Source organism: Dermacentor albipictus, chromosome 7, assembly GCF_038994185.2.
Source record: "Dermacentor albipictus isolate Rhodes 1998 colony chromosome 7, USDA_Dalb.pri_finalv2, whole genome shotgun sequence".
Lineage (NCBI taxonomy): Eukaryota > Metazoa > Arthropoda > Arachnida > Ixodida > Ixodidae > Dermacentor > Dermacentor albipictus.
In genome coordinates this window covers 79,781,760-79,800,398 of record NC_091827.1, presented here as the reverse complement: position 1 = coordinate 79,800,398, position 18,639 = coordinate 79,781,760, and the positions used below count along the sequence as shown (strand labels likewise).

The following is an 18,639-nucleotide window of genomic DNA, read 5'->3' as shown; positions in this document are numbered from 1 at the left end:
AAGTCAATAAAAACCTGTGTTTACCATTCTTAGTTATTCCCATAAAACGCAAAAAGCGTTGCTTCTGACGTTGCCATGTAATTTGTGGAGTGGTCGTTTAGCAGGTACTCGTTACGCTTCAAACCCTGAGGAGTGTTGAGGGACGGGCACAGAAGAAGTCGCTGATACATTACAATACACAAATCTATTAATGAATTAGCATTCCCGTGGTACTATAGGCACTTTGCGAGGGCTATCACTATGTCTCTCAATGCGTGTTGGTTCTTTATCGAAATGTTTTCCCGCCAAGCTACCCGTCTGAGCCATCCCTTCGTTCGCGTCGCCCTTGGTTTGCTCGGACATTTCCCTACGTTGCTATCCGGCTACAAATTGATTGCCTTCACGGCTGACTATAGGACCAGATATGTCATCACGTGCGCCCATTAGTCCAGTAGCTGCGGTACATACGCTGCAGCCTTTCTGCTCATAACTTCATTATGTGATACGGGTCTCCGCGCCAGCTCGTCGTCGCTGTTTTCTAGCAAATGTCATTGACAAAATTTTTCGTAGCAGCTCTCGTAGCAGTCTTACTGAGCACATCAACCGAACCCTGACGGATATGCTGTGTATGTACGCATCTATTGATCGCCATGATTGGAAAGCCACAAGCACCACGTTACCTTTGCCTACAGATTGTCCCGGCATGCCACCGCCGGCTATGCGCCACTATTTCTCCTGTAGGGTTGCTGCTTCATTCCCCCATAACGCATATGCTCTGGACACATGCCTCGAGCAAGAATAGCTCGCCAGGTAGCTGATACGAGGATATGTGCATCGCAGTCCAGCATATATATATATATATATATATATATATATATATATATATATATATATATATATATATATATATATATATATATATATATATATATATATATATATATATATATATGTGTGTGTGTGTGTGTGTGTGTGTGTGTGGCTTTTTAACGTTTTAAATTCTTAAATTTTTGGCTTCCTAAATCGCCCCACCTCGTGTTCTACCATACTCAATTGCGCTTCCGCTCTCTTGGCCCATTTTCTGTAAACATAATGGTCCACCAGTTCTCTAACTTAGAAATTACAGTACATGCCCAGCTCCATTTTTTACTCCTAATGTCAATTAGAAAATGGCTAATCCCGTTTGCTCTCTAATCCACACCACTCTCTTTCTGTCTCTTAACGTCAAGTCTACATTCTCCGTTATATCGCTCTTTGTGTGGTCCTTAACTTGTTCTCAAGCTTCCCCTCAGTGTCCAAGTTTCTGCCCCACATGTTACCATCTGCAAAACAGACTCACTGTACCCTTTCCTTTTCAACGATGATAGTAGGTTTCCTATTAGGATTTGAGGCTTTCTGCCGTATGCGCTCCAACCCATTTTTATTCTTCTGTAGATTTCACAGACCCTAAAGGCTGACTTGCGATCCTGCATTCTTGTTTCCTTGCCCTGCTATTGATCATTATCTTTGTCTTCTGCATAATAATCTTCACCCTATCTCTAACACACTATCTGTTAAAATCGTCAAATATTTGTTGTAACTAGTCGCAAATGTTGGTGAACGGGACAATGCCATCAGCAAGCCAGATGTTTCTGAAATATTCGTCATTGCTCCTCACCCCTAAGCCTTCCAAGCACGCAGTGAATAGCATTGTAGAGATAGTCTCCTTGCTTAACCCCTTTCGTTATGGTATATTTCTACTTTTCTTGCGAAGAATTAAGGTAGCTGTGTGATTTCTGTTGATATTTTTTCAATATATTTAGGCGAGCCTAATGTACTCCTTGCTTACGTAATGACCATATGATTGCTGATATTTCGACTGAATCAAAAGGTTTTTCGTAATCTATAAAAACGACATAGAGTGACTGTACTCTGCAGAGTTCTCGATTACCTCATCGATTATATGGATGTAATCCATTTTGTAGTATCCCTTCCTGAAGCCGACTTGTTCTTTTATTTGACTGAAGTCAAGCGTTGTCCTGATTCTTTTGGAAATTATATTCGTGAATATTACATACAATGTCTGGAAGTAGCCTGTCGAGTCTATAATATTTGAATTATTTACTGTCTTGCCTTTTAGGGATTAGTATAAATTTAGCATTCTTCGACTTCTCTGGGACCCTTGAAGTCATGAGAAATTTCATATAAAATGCTAGAAGTTTTTTAAGCAGGACGTCTCCTCCATGTATGATTAAATCGGTTTTTATTTCATCTTCTCCTCCACTTTCCCCTGTTTTATGTGTTGCAAGGCCCTTCTAACTTCATCGTTGGTTATAGGAGAAGCCTTACTAACCTGCTGATTACTTTCGGTACTACTTCAAATTGAGGTATCATGGCTGCTATGTGTACTGCACTGGTCAGTATACAATTGCTCCGCTGCTTTCATCTAATCTCCGAAATTACCAACGATATTACTTTGCTTATTATTCAGTGCATTCATCTTGGTTTGTCCTATGCAAAGATTCCACCTCACTCATTTCACGCCCTGTCAATTTTTTACCGCTTCAGTTTTTCTTAGGTTTAAATTTCGAATACCAGCTATTTTGTCAGCTTTAAGAAAAACGGATCAGATTTGGCAGTTCCCCGAAATCTGCCCAATCTCTTGAATTGGACATTTCAATTCCTTGTCCGTTTCTGGATAAGGGCCTTTGTCACTTGGGAGAGCTTAACAACTGGTTCCCTTGGTGCCTTATCACCCACTTCAGCAGTTGCTTCTGAAGCCTGCCCACTTAGAGTTTCATTTTTTAGCTCTATGTCATCTTCAAGACTCTGTTCTAAGGCTTAGTATTTCTTTACACGTATTTCGCACATACAACAGTATACTTCTCAGAGAAAAGTCGTGTGAGACCAGCTAAGGGTCCCTTGATATATTACTGTAAGGTTTTCCAAAAACAATGCTTTCTAATAGCACGGAAAAGTAAAGTTTCGCACCGCTTCCACTGAGGCAACATTGTTGCCACTGTTTGACAGCGCCGGCTTTGTGATGTCAAAGTGGATACAGCGTATGTGTGTGCCATAGAGCGGTAGTGCTCGTTCACGGGCTGTATATACATATATATATATATATATATATATATATATATATATATATATATGTGCGTGTGTGTGTGTGTGAACACGAAATGATGGCTTTAACCGAGGTGCCCGAATTTCATTATTCATACCGCCAATGTTTCTGCGTGGTGGCGCTCGTGAACAATTACAGAGGTATTTCTAGAAGTAACACATAAATACCTCAGAAAGTGCATGGGAAGACCGCATTGTGGTAGCTCAATAGGTTAGATCATCACACGCGTAATGCGAAGGATTCGGGATCATTCCCCAACTGTGGGAAGTTGTGTTTTCATCCATTGTCATTTTCATTAATTTATAATTTATTTAATTAAGTTACTCTGTGTTGTCGTTGGTGTCTTTGTGTGTTGGCTTCCGATGATATAATTTATATATTCGGAAACATAGGTGATGCAACTTAATAAAAAAAATTGAGCACTGACCGCGCGTAATCGGAACTGAAATACAGTCACTGGCAGTACTGCAGTTGACATATATATAACGACAGAACAACAACGAAAGGCTGCGAGAAGCACCCATTGCTATGTGCACAAATGCACTGTTTACGACAGTCGCGCATAACCAAACGATTTATTTTTAAAGTGTATTAAAATTCATGTTTATTTCTGAAGTTACAAAGTCACTTTAGCGTTGGTCATTTTGGATAATGTTTTGACAGGTTGAATTGTACAAACTTTTCCATCGCTGGCCGTAAATGGCACGGTTCTTGATTAAATTCAGGCATTTGTCTGGGATATTTCTCACTGCTGAATTCAACAGACGCAGCTCATATCACGGGCCTGCAAACATGAAAAAAAAATCTGTAAACAAGTAGAATATATGACATCGCAACTATGTTCCCATTCCGGCATGCTTTAATAAACGTTATTTCGTACATTGATATCACCTACCTATCAAGCTGAAAAAAGGCAGTACTTTTTATTTTACTGTTGAAGAAGAAACCGTTACACGAATACAGCGGAATGGATCAGGATGTGAAGTTACTACAACCCCATCTTCCTTTTAATACCTATAGCACCCAAGCCACCCCTAAAAGAAACTTTTTATTTTACATCACACAATTATTATTTTAGAAAAATGTTTTCTTCTCAGAGGGTTAAATGGAAATTATCATGAATACTTATTGAATGATCGATTACCAATACATGATGGAAAATGTGAATAATAATAGGAAACCAAATTAAATATTAACCAGAAAATTTAACTGATCCTGAATATACTGAAGCTAATAAATATATCACAGTGTAAGTAAATGTGATAATTCATAAATGAAAGCCAACATAGACTGCTGAAATAAATGACGATAAAGTATCATACGTCCTAGCTATATTATAGTACAACTGCTTCACCAAAAATAAAATGCCTTAACAATAGATTTATAAGTCCCCTTCTTAGGCAACTTCAGGCTACCTGACTTCGTTAGAACGATCTTTCGAATTTTGTTGTATGACGTAAAAATGAATAACATAGGACATTGAAAAACTGCAGAGAAAATATAGTACTATGTACAATAATTTAACTGTTATAAGGAGGCATTTTATTATTTTCATCTCCTCATATATAAAGACTAGATATTGAACCACAGTAGCATTGGCAAATACAAAAAAAAGTCGGAGAGGAAGAAATCATTACGCGCAAATTCCCACGTACCACGCTCTCTAATGAGTGATTTCTTCAAATAAAAACCGCTTAGGTTCAAAGGAAGCTAGGTTCATGTTAATAGTCAAGCAAATATATTCTCCTCTTGTTCACAAGATGTGATTCCATCGGAGAAAAAAAACATCTCCAACTCACGCTTCAACGTGGTTGCACAGCGAAACCATAAACGACGATCTAAAACGATTACTTATTGCGACGTATACCTAGAAATTACACACATGGCGAAAATCACCTGGACTTTACGTAACTGTTAGCCCAAGACATTTCCACTGCCTATTAATTGGCTTGGGCTGCTACTTCGTGCGCCTGCAAAGTGTGCACAAGCAAGAAGAGAAATTCACCCAAGGACAGCTTCACCGGGCCTCGTTTGCAAGCTGTTCTGCGGATGTGCTCACAATACGTTGCCTCCTGAGAGCATGGTCACAACACAAATCACCTGCTAGGCAAGTTGTCCTTGCACACGAAAGTGTATTTACGTCACTACTTGCTTCGTATACTATACTTGCCGCTTCCGCGCAAGTGCAGCCTATGAAACTGTAATCTTTACATTGAAACGCTTGCAGCGAGCGCCATGCGCGGAACCAAGCTTTACGGTTCGTTTTTCCCCAGCATTGCCGGCGCCGCCGCGGATGCGCAGAGGCGAGCGCCATCTGCTGATACTGCAGGGAACTATGCGGCACATGCGGCGTGCGCTTCCCGTGTGTTTGCCTACGGACACGACAGACCCATTGGGAGGTGGAACTATTTGCAGAGCCCATCACGCGCATCTCCCGATGACTCTCGACCATCATGCGCTTAGTATTGAATGAATGTAGTGACATAACCTATTGCAGCCATCGAAACGATTTATTTATGGCGCGTGTGCTGCAGCGGGACTCGACTATCGAGCTTCCTTAAAAGGAAGGTTTAGCTCGGGTGCTCCTTTCTAAATACATGTAAAAGGAGAATTAGTTTTCTCGGCAACAACAGCACAAAATTTGAAGAGGTTTGTTGCATTTGAAAGAATATGTCAGAAACTAGTGATCGTATAATCAAAATTTTCGTAAATGTTTTATTAAAAATTGGCAGAATAAAATATTTCAGAAAACGAAACTATACACTTTACAACTCTGTAACTGAGCAAGAAAAAATCTCATCCCGATTCTGTGAATTGAATCTCACAGCACTCTCAAGCTGACAAAATTGATATGTCACACATGAATCTAAACAAAATCTGTAATACGTAAATACAGCTTTTGCAGAAACCTTCTTTACAACGTAACAACTTCCCGTAAAATATAAAGTTTACATACCAAGTTTGTCTGGTTTCTAGGATCTTGTAGTGGCCGTTTACAGAACCGCGATATCGATTGATGCAGAGCTCTTAATTTGTAAACTTTGTCCTTCTACTTTTTTTAGGCTTTCGCACGTGTGAAAACCTTTTTAATAAAATTCAAGCTCTAAATCGAAATTCTACTTGCAACGGTCACGAGAATGTAATTTTATCTTTCACATACAACACATTTTATTAAAATCGTCTCAGATGTTATCTCAGCAAAATGTTTTTATCGTTGTGCATGTATTTGAATAGGCCGCATCGCAGATGGGCCCCAGCTAATGCTTCACATTCAGTGCAACCGGCGCTACCCAGCGCTGCCCCGCAATACCTGCGCGTGGCTTCCGAAATACATGGCCCGCTGGTGCATGCGCATCATTTAGAAGTGCGTCATGCGGCAGCATGACGTGTTCGACGCCGGTCATTGCCCTCATGACACCGGCAAATTCCCTCATTCCCCCATGTGCAATAACTGTTGTTCATTTGATAGCATACAAATTCTGAGCAAAGCCACATTTCTCAGTGTTACGCGTAACGCTTCAGGGTTTGCCAACAATGCATCGAAGCGCTACGTGTCAGCCCAATAATTCGGCATTTTTACCAATGTTGTGCATTTCAGGTTGCAGTAATCACCCACGTTTAGGTGGATGTCTCATTTCCCTTCCTTAACTAGTTCTCGCCACCTCGCGGATTTCCGCAGAATTATGACGTCGTACTTAAGGTTTGTTCAAATCATTTGCGTGTGCAATAAATTAAAAGGAGTATTTTGATAGTGTCGGAACGTATGGTTTAAAGGAGGTACTTCACTATTTGGACATCCTATCACAGCATTGCTTCCAGCGATCATTTTTACTTTGCTTAAAGAAAAATACAGACTAAGATATAGTTGAATGATAAACATATTTCTTTGGTTCTACTCCTATATTTTAATAAATAGCCACTTTCCCCGTACTTACGCCCAAATTGAGGTCTCACTTAGAAAACGCCACACACTATGGTATCATCAACAGATAAGAGTTCCTCCTCCCAAAATATCGTGGCATCTGGAAAAAAACAAAAAACATTACAATAAATTAATCCCGTATCTATAGCACACCGCTATCCCGCAGCCATGCTCATTATAGAGCAAACAGCAGTAACGGGCATGGTAACTTGGCGTATGCTGAATCACGTCATGTAAGCCATTTATATTATGTAGCAGGTATTCGGGTGTTTCTTGGATAGACAGAATGATCAAAATGCCAGAAGCGCTGCCACTGAACCAAATGTTTGGTAGAGTGATCGATGAAAGGATTTACCAGGCTAGAAGTAGTCAGCGCACACATGACAGCGCTAATTGGCGATCACTCAGATAGGCATTCGTCCTGCCGCGAACCTAAAATAACTTTAAGTAGATAAAACAGCCAACCCACATCCGCGTTTTTGTAAAAAAATCGTACACTACAATATTACTTAGCTTTCCCAAAGAATGAAATGAAAAAAAAATTACGCCAGATTCCGTGTTTCGGTAGCTGTCAACGGTATTGAAGATAGCAATCGGGCAGTGTAGCGACCGCCAATATTCCTGAAGCGACGTTTCTTTAACACGTGTAGTGGTAATTGTGAGGCATTAGTTGCTTCGGCCTATCGCCACATACTGCCATGCCGTCCTACTTTGGTTTGGCGCTTTCTTGCCAAGGTCACCCACCAGCATGGAGACATGACGACCACTTTATTACACCGCCAAAGGTACAATGGTGTGACGAAGGTATGATATGGTCTAGAAGCGTACGGTGAGGGGCTAGTTGGTATGACATTATGAGAACAAAGAAAAACTGCGCAAAAAAGGACAAGACAGAGAAAGAACCACACGACAGTTGTTAGTCTGCGCCTGTGTCGTGTGGTTCTTTCTCTGTCTTGTCCTTTTTTGCGCAGTTTTTCTTTGTTCTCGTATGATATGGATTGAATGTGGGAGCATTATAACAGCGACAGCATGACGAAAATGAGATCGATGTTATTAGCGCACCAATTGAAATGAGGACACGGGAATGACACACACAAGGGCGCAAATTTTTGACTGGCATTAATGGTAGGAAATCAAGTGATTTATATACATGCATGAATGAGATGTAACGTGAAAGATATAGTAAAATTTGCAGGCGCAATCAACAAGAAAGACTTCATCACGTGGATTAGCAATAGCGGCATAAATTGTAAATAATACTTACTGTACCCAAGGCAGACATGTCAATGGCCGACACTCTATGGCTCATCTTTCGCAAAACCCGTTTCGCAAAACCCGTTTCGCGAAACCAGTCGAAAGTTCGCGCTTGTGTCTGTCCTTCCCCTGTCCGCGTTCCAAGTGGTGCGCAGATAACATTGATCATGAATTGTAAACAACTATCCCAAACCCATCTTAGAAAAGGAGATGTCTACTTTTAAATTATGAGGAAAGCCTAACAACGACAACTGGATGAAGACGACTTGAAGAAAATGGCGGCATGAACGGTATGACGACATCTAAACAAAGACGCTCATGATAACGATAAAATGACGTATCAGGAAAGACTTCGATGGATAGACTAAGCTGGTATGATGACGAGAGCTTGAAGGCACTCAGATGACTATAGTGAAGTGGTGGCGATCGTAAAACGAGGAACTGATGACGATGGCGTGACGACAACGCTATGATGACATCTGGAGGACAGTCGGATGTCTAAGTCACAATGATGACCATGGAAAGACCACGAAGGCCGCACCACAATAGCATGACGATAAATGCATGACCAGGACTGTGTATGACCATACAGTGAGGATGAGAGCAGCGCATGATGAAAATGGCATGAAAATGAATGCATCACAAAACTGAAGATTATGGCGCGAGGACAGTGGCCCAACGAGAGTCGCATGACCAAGATGGAGTTACAAACATGGCACGACTACGATGGTGCCACGACAACAGTCTGCCTATAAAGATGGGCCGTTGAATTTATGATGACAAAGGCGGAATAATCATGATTGAATGACGGCCCTACGATTAGAATACAATAAAGAAAGATTTACGGCGAAAGAAGCAGAACGCGGCCTGGTGGCAACGGAATGAGGGTAAATTAGTGATGACAATGCCGAAATGACAGGTTGAAGAAGATGCATGAGGGCGATAGCGTGGTGACGGCAGCAAAGGAAGAGCGGGATAAAACAGCTTGAATGACACAGATGCAAAGACCACAAAGGCACCACCACCCCGAACAGATACTTAATGACCGAACATAGACCGAACATGGACCAACTGTCAGAATAGATGTGACAATGATATATATGTATATATATATATGTTGCGTGTTTGTTGACATTAAACACAGTACCAGCTACAAATTGGTAATTTTTTGCAGCTTTCATGCTTGCGCATTTTGATGGATAATTAACAACGTTAGTAAGAGCTTAAATTGCCACTTTCGCTGTTCTAGGGTACCCAGCAAAGTATTTTTGACATTTTCCAGTTTGAAATACACAGTCTATAAGAAAAACATGCCGTACTTACAGAATATAGGGCGCAATAGAGAGTCTGCTACTTACCATGCCCATGAAGAAGCATCCCCTCCGATTTCCAACTTTCATGGCTGAGCATACTCAGAACCACCAAAGTTCCCTCCAAGGGGTTCACTGTTCTGTAGGAACACCAGAGTTCAATACCAAATGTTTTTTAGCAAAACAATCGACAACTTACTTCTTATCCTTCCAATAATATGTTCGATTAAAGTTGACATTACTTGGATTCGCGGCCGTAACAACGTCCACTCGGCATGTTGTGCTCGTTTCTGCAGTCGTATTCACAGCCCATACCAGGCTTCTATTAGAGTAGAGCTGTAAAAAAATATAAAACACAAGAAAAATGAATGTATCTTTTTAAATTCCTAATAAGCAGACTAAACAAATTGTTCTGTTTAATAAGGCGTTGCATGGTTCCAGAAAAAAAGAAGTAACTCCGAGGCCGGGACGAAAATCTCATTGACTAGCGTCAACGGGCCTTTTCTCTGTAAGACGTCTACAGTGACGCTAAACAAAAGCTTTTGTTTGGTACGGTAAATGTACTTCTAACAATAAGGTACATCATTTCGTCACGTGGTCCAAGTATGCGCCAAGTGACTTAGAAAATTATAGTTAATCTAGGAAGCACGCCAGATGCAAATATATTCCTCGAAAAATATTGTGGCCACTGACCCACAAATATAACAGAACAGCTACGAAGTCAACCTATAATATGCCTCGGAAAGAGTGTCTAACGGCTGAAGAAAATTTCGTCTTGATCGAAGAATGCGTTCACATCGTAACTTTAGGTACATAGAGATGAATAAGAACCACTTCGAGCCAAGATAAATTGTACAAGGAGCCGTATGAGGTAAAACTATTCCAGTATGTTTTAATTCCAATTTTCTGACGTGAAATTCGCGTAACTGCCGAAGCAAACATCACGTGGTGACCCGCAGGCTTGTCTCAAGAGACCAGTCAAACTCTCGCTTCATTTATAGGAGGTCAATTTTGTTTACTTTAAAGACGAATAACTCTGCCTACACTGCGCGGCTTGTCATATCTAATTGGTTGACAAGAGGCATCGAGCACGCGCAAGTGGACAGGGATTTGATGTGGCTGAGCCAGTAGATTGAAAATTGATAACCGGATGAAGAGGGTGGTGACTGCGTCTGCGATTGGTTCGCCTTGCCTTACTTAGATTGCTGTGGCTGGCCTAAAATAGTGGCGGCATGCAAAGGAATGTTCAGGGTGCTGCTAAAACAGATCCTCAGCAAAGATGCGTCGGAAGGGCAAGGTTGTAAAGGTGACAAAAATGCTCGAGAACGTTACAAGGCCACACAAAGCGTTTTATTGTACGCAAATAAACCCATGCTCTCAGGCAGCTGTGAGTAGCTAGTGCTTGAGTGAATGACGGCAGCCTTCTTTTATTTCTTTCGAAACAGGGCAGCCTGCGGCTCTTAAAAAAAAATTGAGTTTTTTTGGCAATAATGCATCTTTAACGCGTACACCTCACATTGGCGGGGTGAGCTTTCGCGGTTTTGTGACGTCGCATGACAGGCAGGAAAAGCGGCTGCAGCCCTAAACCTTTTGACCAATAGCCGAGGTCTAATGGCGAAAAGGCAGAAATCCGAAGAAATCAGAAATAAAAAATAAAAATAAATAGAAATAAAAAGAAATCAGAAATATCTAGATTTCATTTGTTGAGTCCGATCATGCATAATCATACTACACGTTATAGAAGATGGGGAGCTATCGCGGTTTGTGTGACGTTGCGTGACTGACATGCGAAGTAATGGTGGTTGCGAAGGGCTGATCGCAGAATTGAAATAGGAATATTTGCAATACACTCTAAAAAAATGGGAGCGAGAATTGAGCAACTGGCTCTTTTTCTCCTTCTGGACAGCGAGTTCCTTGTCTGAGCAAGTTTCACGCGCCGCGACACTCGTAAGTGGATGAACTTTCTTCCCTCGGCGCGCGCGCCGCGAATGACCGGGACCCGAAACGAATCGCGCGGTTGCGCCGTGATTTTGTGTTGCGTATCGTAACTTCACCGGCTTCGATACCATCTAGTCTATGCCTACCAGCGCCATGGGCGATCCGTTTACTTACTGACTGCATCTGAGCGTCTTCGATCACCAACTGCACGGATACTTCATCGCGCAACGATGCTTCGTGCTTCGTCGATGTTCGTGCGATATCATCAACGTCAATGGAAGAAGGCCGGTCGCAAAACAGGCAAGTTATTACATTCTTTATCATTTATGTGCGCGTTCGAGTTGTGCCCAGCAGTAGGCTATATGTTTTTGACGCAGTCTTTGTAGAGAGCCTTTACTGCACTGAGATGCAAGCAAGGCCTTATAGTGTTTTTTTCTGATATTTCGCTCGTGCAGGGGGTAATGCTTACGTGCATATCTTTTCTTCATTCTCGCGATACCTGCGACTGTCGTGAGATTATTGTTATTGAAAAAGTGTCCATTATGTTGCGTTGACGAAAAATGCATATATATTCAGTAGAAACGCGTACGTGTTTCGACAGTGGTGCGCAAAGTGACCGATATAGTATCCAGCGCCGCTGAAGTTTCTGGCCACAGTGGCTATGGTGTTTTCTTTATGGTCGCCGCTTAACTCTGGTTCCAGTGGCCAGATCGAGGTGGGGGCGGAATTTGAAGGCAAATGTAGGTTTGCCAAGGTTTTATGCGAATAGTAACAAATTATCCTACACCATTTCGAACTAAGCTGTTTGTGTGATTTAAAACAAATTAGGCCAAGAGATCTCATTTCTTTTTGTTTCTCATGCATCATGCTTATAATTTTGAGGTTGATGAATGAACGTTTTTTCACTTTTATAGTGTTATGTCCTTGCATTTCATAATGACATATTCACAATTGAACTTATTTTATTCCTTTTAGAATATATGGCTGGCTGGAACAAGCACTGGACTTCCATGTGCACATCATTAAATTGGATGTTCGGCACATCAAATGTCACCACCTAATTGCTTTTGTATCCTGAATAGCCCCTGAACAGAAATACGGACACCATAGTCATCCAAAAAACGCCACGTTAAATTTCCGCTGAAGAACTGTGACTGTAAATGTCCTGACGTGATGCATGCTTCTTACAACTCAGTACGTGTGAGTATCAAAATGCTTTTATTCTATGTATATTTCCTAGAGCTATGTTAATATTATTTTACCAGTGCAATGATTGGAGCTTATGTTCTTTATAATGAAAAAACTGTGCTATTATATCTTGCATTAGGAAGGTATGCGTACTGTGTGTTGTATGTTGAAGTACGCATCCATACCAATTCATTTCATGCATCGATTCCTTATCTATGAATTTGGGTGCATCGCACTCTCCTACTCGGCCCATAGCACCATTGGAAGAAAGGTTTTCTTTTTTTTTCTTAATCTGGTCGTGGGCTGCAAGGCCGGTTCGCAGCCAGTGGGAACCTCGAAGCCTTGCAATGGCACGCCTAGTAACTTCAATCCCCAGTAGGTGGCGCTAACTACTGCTTGCTTCGTGGCGTTACCGTGATCATGAAACCACGCAGTTAGCCACAATGCAATGCGTCTATCACTACAATTTCTCTGTTCAGTTTTGTTCGTGCTCGTATATGTGCACTTATTTGCTCGTATTTGCTCGTTTTGGAGAGCTGATTGCGCGGAAAAGAATACAACGTGCTGTGCGACTGCGTAGCTATGCATTACAAGCTTCCTCTGGGCTGTTCAGTCAGGTGCAGGTGAGCTGGACCGCTCTGCTCAAAGCGCGATGTTTATGTCAGTTCGACGCCTGTTGTCAGCGCCGATTGCCCGGTGAAAGCGTACGGGACGGACGCCGCTACAGACGGCTACACCTTGTGAGGTTTAGAGATATAAAGACAGCGCGCCTTGCGGTCATTGAGTGACCACTTATTTTGATGTGCCCTGGCCTCCGTGAAAAATGACGTGCTTTCTTGCTTGCCGAGCGAAACGTGCGAATTCCGTTTCACGAGGTTGTCACCCGTACAAGTTTCTCTTGCTTGCACTTCCTGCGTAGTATTTTCATATAAGTCATAGTAAGCTGAGCGAGGCTTCTTTTTTCTTACGAGCACGTGAAATGCGCTTACAAAGCACACACTTCCTGTCAGCTGAGAATAGGCGCAGTTGGTGAGCCTATAATCGTGTTACTGGCTTCGTTTGCCAGCCGTCAGCCATCTTGGTTTTGAAGGGTGAGCAACTGCTTCGACAATGCATGAGGGAGGAAAGTTACCCCATTAAAAGACGAACATAGGGAACATCGTCGTTCCTCTTTTGAAGGAGCAAGGGTCATTCCTGTTTTCCTTAGTGTAGCTTTAGGTTATAGTGCCCAAGCTTACTGAGATTTGCTTCCTTTTACATGACATGTACTAACTAGGGTTGAAAGGTAAATTATATATTAAGCCAACTTGGTGCAAGTTTCACACAAACCAATAACTTTCGAATAATAAGTATAGTGGTCTAAAAGTTTAATACCGCTGTCCCCCATCCACTTTTTGAGTATGCGATTACATATATTTTTTTGCGGTGCCAAATTTTTTAATTAGGCAAATATACATCACGGTAACATTCTGTTGACCATTCGCGCCTACAGATTGGCAGCCTGTAGATACATAGCAGTTTCCGCAATTAGGTGTTTAATTAGCGAATTTGCAGCAAATAACTTTCTAATTATCAACAATAGCTATCTACAGGAAACGAGTATTTTGGGGCCGGTCCTCGACACTATTTATCCCAACGATTAAATTTTGAACAGGGGATTACTTGTGGGAGCTACGGGACAACTTAGTTCCCCTTGCCAGGCTCCTTGAAACCGAAACTGGCTGGAAAAAAGAGCGTCTGTGTCCTCGATGTCCCTTCTCCCCTACCCGCCTTTAATCCCGTCTCCGAGGTCACCGCCGGTCCCCCCGCAAGCAGCGTGTGTGCTGTGTTGGCCTAGCGCTTGAATGCCGGCAGTACGCCAAATTGATTTCATCATTTTATTGGGGGACACCTCTCAATTTGCACCAACGAAAGACCGTTACAGGGTCCAAGGAAATTACGAAGTAAACTTGTCGGCCCACTGGCATTGAAGGCCTAGGCCAACGCCGCATACAGCAAGGAGATAACGTAAGCTGCTCGCGGATCAGGACCGGTGGTGAACTCGGAGACGTGACAAAAGGCGGGGGGTGGAGGCGAAATCGACGACGCAGGCGCTCTTTTCTTAGCCACTGTAGCTTTAAAGCAGCCTGCCAAGGGGAACTAATTCTCGTGTAGCTCCCACAAGCAATCCGCTATTGAAAATTTTATCGTTGGAATAGGTAGTGTCCAGGACGGGCCCAAAAGTACTCTTTTGCGGTAGCTACTTGTTGATAATTAGAAAGTTATTTACGATAACTTAGCTAATTACGGACGTAATTGCGGAAATTGCTCCGTATCTAGAGGCTGGCATTCCGTACACTAGGATGGTAAAAATAAGGTTACCAAGAATAATATGTTTTTCTAAGTTATGCAGCTGCATATATTAGGCCTAGTCCTGATAGTCCTAGGCAGCACCACTCACAATTATGGCGAACGATGTGGAACGTCCTTTTATTCGCAAGCGTCATGTAGTTTTGGAACTTGCGAGTAGGCAACTGGTAGATATCTTCATACATGCGGATTCATATCACCTGCTCTGCGACGACTGTGGTTGAAAGGTATTGAAGCAAGCTAAATCACAATCCCCGTTTTTGACATCCCACACCAGAAAACTCGAAATATTGTTGACGGCAAGAGGACCACCATGTAAGTTTATTGATAAATTTGCGCAAGCAGAAAGCAGTTGTCGCTTAGGCTCTAACATACGGCGATTTCACTTTTCATCCAGCTCCATCTTCTCTTTTAATGCGTGAGAAAAATTTGTCTGCCCCGTGATGCCTTATATTTGCCATATAAATGTATAATTGGTCGAGTTAACACATCCAGCCATCATCCTCGGCTCACCCACGCACGCTTTCACTCGCACCTAAAGCATGCCGCACGTGGCCGGCCGTGATCTATCAACAAAGCACAAGCGACGTCATTGAAATGCTTGTCCGTCCTAAATACTAGGGCTGAAAGCAACTCTTGAGTGCTCCTCAGATGCGTTGTAGCAGCGTTTGGCCACGCGTTTCCAAACGCTTGATGGAGATCATGCCAGTGAAACGCTGGGCTTCCACGTCCCTCTTGACTGCGGTGAGAAGAAGAGTCTTCGATACTGTGTCCTGTGCTGAAGAAGCACTTTTCTGAGCGAAAGCCAAGCCAGTGTACTTTGTTGGCGCGAGATGAGATAGTACACGATCCCGTCGCCTAAGCGCTGCTCTCAAAAAGAAGTTTGAAGAAATAAATAAAAAATAGTTTGTTACATCTACGCACTGCCATAATTGTCTTCTTTCTAATCAGCTTTTATTACAGCTACTGTAGACAGCCCTCGCGAGCCACAGTGAGGCAGGTGACCAAGAGGAGAGTCAGGGAGCAGAGATGCACAAGAAGGTGCTACCATCGATGGAAGTGCCCGTGGCATCGCATGTGGTTCCACCGATTAGGATGGATTGTTCAGTGACATCACGCGAATCTCGATTTCATACAACACCACCATACACTAATGCCCTCCGCATCACCAGTGCTAAAGTCCACCGATTCCACCCGCTCTAACGGGGAAGTTCTGCCTCGTGGTATTCACACGTCGCCATTCTCATTGTGAGTCGGTTCGGTGCTGGCGTTCTCTACATCGGTGCGTCTGGCCTTGTCGCTGAGGTTGTGTTTAATCTCACGGTGTTATAAGCACGGCACCGGTGCCTCGATGCGTGCTCTGCTATACATGTGCTGCTGGCCACTGTATGCTTTGGAAACTGGTGAGCACTCGAGGAAATTAGGTGAGCTTATTATTTATGCGAGAACGTTATAAAAAGCTATCTACACTAAAATGCTAATGAGGAAGTATTAACTTCTGTCCCAAAGTTATTTGATTATCTCAACGGGGTCAAATAAAAATGCCAGGCCAGCACCACAGATTTAACGCCCCAGGAGCATTATGCTTGCGCACCACCTCTGAGATTTTGCTGAGGATTGGGAATGTGTAGATCAAAACAAACAATCAATAAAATCGCGGAAAGTTTAGTGAATGTTGAACGTTGATTGCCTTTTGAGTAAACTTCAAGACAGTTATTTGCTTCTCTTTTTCCTCGTGCTTTCTGGCATTTTGAATAATGTGTAGCATGTGCATGCGGTTGTGATTTATTATTTGCAGGGATGCGGAATGACGCTTCGCCTTATAGACGGGAAAATGTGCATGTGACATAGTTATGGCTTTAGATTCACGTTAGTCACGTGTATTCTTGATTTTCTGAGAAAACGGCAGGCGCCAACCAAATATATTTTGCATAATAAAGCCTCCATGTGAACATGCATATGCTGGCAACGATTTACATTGTGTTATTACTAAAGGCAATTTAAATTGTTTTCGTACTTCCTAGAAAGAAACACTTTTAACCATAAACTTTTATAAACAGCAGCAACACCCAGCAAGGCGGATGTGTTTCTTTGGAAATGCGAAGAATTGTAGCTATCTGTGATAAGGCCATTTGCTAGAAGCCTTTAGTTTGGAGCACATGAAATTTTCTAAAAGGAATATTTTGTGAGATAACTTCGTGGCATTTTTGCGTCATCTTATGGAAACATACCTATTAGTTTGGTGTATTGGGGATTCTTTTCGCAAATTTTACGAGTTGTTTAAATTGCTGTGACACTTTAATTAGAGCGTGCGTGATAGATCTTTTTTTTTATTTAATGATCTAGTACTTGTCCAACAAAGTAATATTAAGGCCATTCTTCTATGACGAGATAGGGCTAGATATTGCTGCTCCCTCATGGGTGATTACTCATACCAGGTGTTTTGGACATATTCAGTTATGAAATGAAACCTGCGCCGGGTAAGGTTCAGCCTTTGTCAGAAATTTGGCTGTGTACGTAAGTATTTAGTGAAGTTCAGTGCATTGCTTGTTTGATTGCTTCAACGAAGTGTTTATCGGACTTCTAAAGTATTTTGTAATGTCCTCTGTATTTTTGTACTTCTAAAGTATATATAAATTTTAAACAGGCTTTGTCATCCAAATGACCTTTTCTAAGATGTTTCTACTTGCCGCAGTAAGATGCACTCTTCATTTTTCCGTTTTATATAGCTGCACATTTCTCTAATGCTAGCATTCATGCAACTTTCGTTACTTGAACAGTAGTCACCGGCAACTTATCTGAGAAATGACCAGTAATATTTCAAAACAGTAAAAATGTAATTTAGCATAGCTTATACGCTCAGGGAAAGTACACAAACACTGTTAAATGCACTTAAACTGCTGTTAAACCAGCTGTTAAACCATTAAATGTCCAGTAGTTCATAAAACCACCACTTGAAGCATTAGGTTAATTATCTATAAGCTGCTTTTCTTCAAACAAAATAAATGTTTCATTATCCTCACAAATTACATCATACTACCCAGAGATCGTTGCTAATGCGTCACTGGCTATGCAGTTAAACTACTCTCCTCGATTACTTTTCGAATACATTATTCATTGTGTTCCTGCTAAGATGGTGTGGTCTGAATTTACTCATTCATGCGTGCTTGAGTCTTTAAAACAGAAACCTCCACCGAGAAATATGAGCCACTGATATTTCTCCATCCACTCTTGCAAAATATTTCTCCATCAAGAACGCTGTCTTTAATACTTACTTCACGGTGTTCACTTCTCAGGACGCCATTTTTCTTGCTAACCTCTGTTTCCTATAAAAAGCTATCAGACATTGATTAAAGCTTGATGCTACTAAAATATGGTTGATTATTTTGACTGTATCGACAGAACTTCCGTTTAGAGCAGAACTGTTCAATGTGTCGTTCTTGCTGCTTAAATGCGCCTATGAATTGCTCACGCTTGGAAAAGGTCAATTTAAGCATGTGTTGGTTCACTGAATTCCGCTATTTAGAGATCACCTGGTTAAGGTGTCGAAGCAGCAGAGGTTTGGTCATCATCGTAAAACAGAATATGTCGTT

The 18,639-nt window shown here is 41.9% G+C and overlaps 1 protein-coding gene across 1 annotated transcript in view; it reads right to left on the bottom strand.

Moving 5' to 3' along the window:
- Positions 1-3,738: 3,738 nt before the first annotated feature.
- The window catches only part of LOC135898991 (uncharacterized), a 28,012-nt gene continuing 13,111 nt past the window's right edge, over positions 3,739-18,639 (bottom strand). The window contains exons 3-6 of the mRNA XM_070521336.1: positions 9,771-9,907; positions 9,620-9,711; positions 7,021-7,107; positions 3,739-3,869 (exon numbers count right to left, since the gene is read on the bottom strand). Of these exons, the coding sequence (XP_070377437.1) occupies positions 7,040-7,107; positions 9,620-9,711; positions 9,771-9,907 (297 nt within the window). The 3' untranslated portion in view covers positions 3,739-3,869; positions 7,021-7,039. The remainder of the gene's footprint in view (positions 3,870-7,020; positions 7,108-9,619; positions 9,712-9,770; positions 9,908-18,639) is intronic.